General features: G+C 37.6%; 1 protein-coding gene across 1 annotated transcript in view; it reads right to left on the minus strand.

The window, feature by feature from the left end:
* Positions 1-3,922, minus strand: part of LOC106882697 (PDZ domain-containing protein GIPC1) — a gene marked incomplete at its 5' end in the record, with an annotated part of 9,283 nt that extends 5,361 nt beyond the window's left edge. The window contains 2 exons of the mRNA XM_014933461.2: positions 2,991-3,094; positions 3,532-3,922. Coding sequence (XP_014788947.2) covers positions 2,991-3,094; positions 3,532-3,922 — 495 coding nt within the window. The remainder of the gene's footprint in view (positions 1-2,990; positions 3,095-3,531) is intronic.
* Positions 3,923-6,670: the final 2,748 nt, after the last annotated feature.

Below are 6,670 nucleotides of genomic sequence, written 5' to 3' on the forward strand. Positions count from 1 at the left end.
ATATATATATATATATATATATATATAAGATCCAGGGATTGAGGTGTAGGAAAAAAGCTTCCAGCAATCCGTAGTAAATATAAAAACAACTTCCAGGCACACACACACACACATATACGTCTACATAACAGCTTACTAACAACTCTACCTGTGTATATATAAACTGCGGGTATTGGGGTATGACTACCTTATACGTATATTTCCTACTTAGTACTGGGGATGTTTCATTTATGAGGATGTACTCCTGTATTTGTCTGAGTCATTCAGGTGCTTCGATAAAATGCAGATGTCAAGTTGACCCAATGTGCCTCCATGCTAGTCTTTGACATGTTGGTAGAGTATGGAAGATTGTTTTTTGTCGTCTTATTGTCTGAAATGTTCATTTAGTTTTTCCACAATGCTTCTAGATGTCTCACCTATGTATATCCTGTTCTTGTCTTTATAAGCACCCAATGCTCGAGACTGCCTTTCTAGTTCTACAGCTAATGCCATGGTTAATCTTACATACCATGCAGTTGTCGTTGGTGCATGTGATATTCTCAAAGGAGTTTGTCATACATAGTTATGATCTGGCGGAGCCCCCTGCCTTTTCAATGATCTTAATGTTGAGTTTGGCCTCTTTCAGAGCTTTCCTAAATCTTCAGACTAGTTCTCCATGGGCTGTGGCCTCTACAAACCTCACTCCTTGATATCTGTCGGTCTTGTACCACGTGTTCACCCTGTTTGCTTTGTCACAAACTCTTTGTATCCTATTCCAGTCTTTCTATATTTAGTGCAGGTACCATTGGTTTCATTATAGATAATGCTATCTAACTACTTTCTAGCTCCCTTGTGTACCTGAACCCTATCTTTCTGATCATATCCAGAGAAATACATGTGGTGCATGAAGTTCTGCACATGTTTCTTTGTTTCATAGGGTTTGCATTGGGGGACAGGTACAAGTCTGCTATCGGTATGTTGATTTTCATGCGTGACAAAGCTGAGTTCTTGTGAACAACATATTTAGAAATTATATATATATTGGGTCATTCCATAAATAATGTGATTTTTTTAATTGCATGAACTAAGTCAGAGGTGGGTGAGATTAAACTACCTGCATCAACTTGCTATAAAAGAAGGTAGTAATTTTACCCTGTTTTGACAAATGCATGTGTGTCCCAATAGCTCAAACTTAAAAGCCAAACAACAATGACAGCAAGCAACATTTGTTGGGAAAAAATTAGCTGTTATCCCCACAGACTATTTGAATCCCACAGCAAATAAAGAGTCAGACCAGTGAACTCCTCTCCTGAGAAGATTGTGAACAATGCCGACCATCACCGATGTGACAGCAATAAAACTGAGATGAACGACATGCTGCCATCACACGAACGCACAGTAGCCAATTATAGAAGAAGCAGAAATAATGAGGGAAGAATACAAACAACTGAAAGAACATTTAACAGCAAAATTCATACAAAACTTCATCATCTACATCAGCAGAGGTTGCCAATCATTTTTTACCTATGAACACCTTTGATTCCTATTTGAACTTTTTTTTACTTATTTGATCTTCAATACCAATGAATTACTTTCCTGGTTCACAGAGCTATCATCAAGAACCGAAGTTTCCACTGTAGTCACTAACAGAATTAGACTATCAAGAGAAATATTTCAGAGCGACAGCTTTTCTGTAAGGCTTTTTGTTCTAGCTGTGAACCTTCTGTCAGTTCTGTTAAGGAAATACAAAGGTTATGTGACAAACTCTGCAGGTGAAAGAAAGACTAAATTTACACCCAGCCCTTTTTTTGTTGATGACCTTCAGCTGTACTTGAGCAATGTTCCTGATATCAAGGAACAGTTAGAACTTGTCACAACATTTGCATGGGACATAAGAATGGAGTTTGGTCACAGAAAACGTCCATATTTGGTAGTCAAATGCGATAAGACTGTTGACCAAGCAAGGAATTGGATATCAATAGCCAATCTATCTTGCCCATCACCAGTGACAAATGCTATAAATGCTTTGGAATCTACAGGAATATTGCATATTTTGGTGTTGTGAGTAAATCTCGAGTGGCAAAGTAATACTCCAACAGACTTCAGAGAGGAAAGTCAAAGCTGATGAGAAACCTATAGCTCTTCTATCCAGGCTGTAGATTTTTATTTGCTCCTATTATCATCACAGGTGGATTGGGTTCCGTAACAAGAGATTTGCATAGAAACCTAAAAATGCTGGGGTTCTTGAAACAAAGAACAGAGCAGTCTGATTCACATTCTCCAGACAGGAGTGATTAGGGGAAGAGAGGAAATGTGTAAAACATTTCAGAGTTTCTCCATTTGAGGTTCCTGGGTGAACATACACACACCATCAAATGTACATATGGAATACATACGGACAGACACACAGAAAGTGTAATGAAACATACACTTGTGTTCCATTGTAACACACACACACATGATAACAAGCTTATCCACATACACATCTATGCATATATCCACCAGTTAACTACAAATTCCAAGAGCTGCCTTGTGTAATTCCAACCAGTGTCATTTCACCTGTCACCAGAGCCCCATGGTACTAGGACAAAATCCCCTACTGGACAAAATCCCTCCCCCGGCAGTCAATATCCTCTGGGATATTGTTCTTTCTTTACAATAATAATATTTTAGGAATAATTAGTTGATAGTTGATGATTCTTAAAATGCGAATATCTGAAATAAACTCGACTGCTCTCACAAACGAGAATGCTAAAAATGAACCCAACCACTCTCAAAAATTAAATTTAAAAAAACAGGAAAAATAATCCAGAATCCTTGTCTGGTACTGGATTGATCCCAAAATTTAATCAGTTCGTGCCAGTCATGAGGCCAAACATCCTTGAAACTTTCATCTGAATCCAGTGGTTCTTGAGACATCTTGCCCTCAGACAAACAAACAAACAAACATGACTGAAAACAACACCTCTGCCTTCGCTAAGGCAGAGCTGATAACAGTGATGTGTACTTACCATTGATTCAACTGTGGCAGGTCCATTAGCACGAAACCGTAGAGTCTTTTTACCACTTCCTACATTTCCACTTTTCTTTTTGGAATATGGCATATCAATAACAGCTACAAGAAGAAACAAACAAGAATAAATAAGACAAAGTCAATTAATTATTAATGACGGAAACAGTATTTAATACCAAAAGGTAACGTTTATATCTGTAGTGAGGCACAAGAAGCCAGTGCCATTTTGTACAAGATCTTGCCAGTAGCCATTACTGTGTCCAAGACAGGAGCGAAATCTCATCTGCAGCCATTTGCCATGCGTGAGACTCTCATTGGCAACGAATATATAAACAAGAGAATTGAGACATGAATAATAATAATAATAATAATAATAATAATAATAATAATAATGATAATAATAGGTCAATCGTATACAAAAATAAAGAACTCATCTTTCTATCTATTATATTTATATTTCTGCTGAGCTACTTCAGTCCTCTATATGAACTAATAATAATATTGATAATAATAATAATAAATAATAGTAAAGTACATACAGAATCCAGACTTTAATGGTTCCACTATTCGAAGAGTAAATGTGGTGCCCTTTGGTATTTCCTTCAACATTTTGGCAACTTCAAAGTGTCGACAACCTATCAAGCTCGTATTATTTATTTTTTCCAAATGGTCCCCTACTTTTACTTGAGGCATTTTGTCCATAGTGCTGCTCTCTTTGATTCTTTTGATGAATGCGTAACCATTGCCGTTGTCTGTGATAGTTAGTCCAAGAGCGTCTTCAGTTTTGGTAATGTCTATTTCTTTTGGCTGACCTTTCAAGTGAACAAATATAAAATCCTCCAGACCAATTTGGCCTCCGAGAAGTTTGGTCATATCGACTTTGTGGGAATTCAGAGTACAAAATAAGATCTGGAAAAATAAATAAATAAATAAATATGAAAAATAAATATGAAAACTAAAGAAATATGAAAAATGAATAAATATTCAGATTTCTCTTCAATTAAAGGGAAAAGAAGATTTTAGAATGAAAAGATCATTGTAACAAAATTTAAATATCAGATTCTGTGGAATTCTATTATTTGTCTATCTTTCACTTGCTTCAGTCATTAGACTGTGGCCAAGCTGGAGCACTGATTTATTCTATCAGTCTCTTTAGCCAAACTACTAAGTTACAGGAACACAAACACACCAACACCAGTTGACAAGTGGTGGCAGAACACACACACACACACACACACACATGATGAGCTTCTTTCAGTTTCCATCTACCAAATCAATTCACAAGGCTTTGGCTGGCCCAAGATTATAGTATAGTGGTCACTTACTCAAGGTGCCATGCAGTGGGACTGAACTCAGAACCAAGTAATTGAGAAGCAGGCTTCTTGCCACACAGTCATGCCTGTGCCACCATGTTCTGAATTTCTAATATCATTAGAATATTTATATTTGTATTTTTACTGTTTAAGCCAAAGGTGTAAAGGCAGACATATTCATGGTCTTTGTTTTTTTTTATTTTCTGTCTCCAAGTCAGGTGGAAGAGAATTATCCTCAAACCAGAATGCTGACCAAAATTCTTGCAAAAGAGAGAACACTCTGCTCGAGGCCCCCAAAGACCATGATAGGTCAGTTGGTCATGAGCCCTCGGTCTTCTAAGGTTAGAGTTTAACCATGAAAGTCAAAGGGTTAATTTTACATCCTTGTATTGGATATATAAAATAACAAATCAGGCATGAAGAAAATATATACACAATGCACTGCTATTAATATCACACAAGACTCAACGCTCTATATCAACAGCTCACAGTGAACTGCTTACCAATCCAAACTGCCAATCGCTCACAGTTCTTTATTTTACAATAAAGAGTAAGTCATCCTTTTAATGGGTGGGGTCGGAATCCTTCCACAACTTTTTTTTTGTTTTGGTTAGTGATGGGAAGATTAAGTATATTTCCAGTTTTCTGTTTTATTTAAGAGTAAACATTGTGAAGGCTCATAGCTTAGTGGTAAGGGTATTCAGCTCCAGGTTTTGAGTCCGATTCCTCGTGGCACATTGTGTCCTTGAGCAAGACACTTTATTTCACTTTGCTCAAGTCCACTCAGCTGGCAAAAATGAGCAGTACCATAATTCAAAAGGCCCATCCTTGTCCCATTCTGTGTCCTGCTGAGTCTCCATGAGAACTTACGTTAAGACTACACATGTCTGTGGAGTGCTCAGCCACTTGCATGTTAATTCCATAAGCAGACTGTTCTATCAAGTGGGCATATCAAGTGGAACCCTTGTCATCAGAACTGACTGAGTGCCAGTGACATGTAAACATCATCATAAAATGTCATTTAAACAAAATGACATTTTACACAAAGCACTCAACTTTATCTCATAACCTATTTCATATTTTCAATGTTGTTTATATTATTTATATCAAAGAAGTTGAAATCCAGGTGACATGGAATGTACACTGTTTTCTTGGTATCTGGATGAGGTTTTTTTTTTGTGTTTTCTCCTTTTTTTAGTACTGTACATGTCCTTTTGCTGAGCTGGACACACACACACATTATCAATTAGTAAATAAATTTTGATTATTTTTTTTCATAAGCCCTTGGACTCATATGTACAGGTGTCACTGTGCGGTAAGAAGTTTACTTCCCAACCATATGGTTCTCGGTTCAATCCCATTGCATGGCACCCTGGACAAGTGTCTTCTATAGCTACAGGCCAAGCATAGATTTGTGAGTTTATTTGGTAGATAGAAACTGAAAGAAGCCCATCGTATATGTATATATGCACGCATGTATGTGTGTGTGTGTGTCCTACCACCGCTTGAGAAATGGTGTTGATGTGTCTACATCCCTGTAACTTAGTGGCTCAACAAAAGAGACCAATAGAATAAGTGCCAGGCTTAAAAAAATTTTTTTAATACTTGGATCAATTCATTTGACTAAAATTCTTCAAGGCAGTGCCCCAGAATGGCCACAGTCTAATGATTGAAACAAGTAAAAGACCAAAAGAACAAGGCAGGAGCTGAGCCCAGTTCATACAGTGTATAAGTGACTGAGATTACAGCACTTCCCCTGGATGGGGTGCCGACCCATTGCAGGGTTAACTTCCCTGTTCCTTCTAGAACTCATTCGGAGCTGAGCTGACTGGAGCCACAACACACACCACTCAGTCCAAGAATCATAGCCATGGTCTTACAATTATGAATGCAACACTCCAGACACTGGGTCATATGCTTTCACAAATTTAGATTTGATTGTGCAAAAACAGTCTGTTTGAACCTACAGCTGCGTGAAGCAAGGCAAGAGCTTATCTAGCTTTCCAAGGTCAGTGGTTCCCAAACTTTTGGGGGCTGCCGCTCCCTTGACACCCAGGTCACATTCCTAGTACCTCCACCTCAACTAACTATCACAAACATAGACCACTTTCGGAAGCAAATTCAAAGCAACTCCATTTCACAAATAGAACTTAACCTAATGAACCCGTTATTTTGTTGTTTTTACATGAATTGCTACCCCATTATCAAAAATTGATAAAATTGCATTTTTAAAACAAAAGTTCAAAATGTAGACTGAAATTTTTAAAGTAAAATCCTTTCTGGAGTCACGTTTATTCAACCTTTTACAGGCACAAGGCCTGAAATTGTGGAGGAGGGAGCAGTCAGTTACATTGACCTCAAGTGC

This window comes from Octopus bimaculoides, chromosome 13 (genome assembly GCF_001194135.2).
Source record: "Octopus bimaculoides isolate UCB-OBI-ISO-001 chromosome 13, ASM119413v2, whole genome shotgun sequence".
NCBI lineage: Eukaryota > Metazoa > Mollusca > Cephalopoda > Octopoda > Octopodidae > Octopus > Octopus bimaculoides.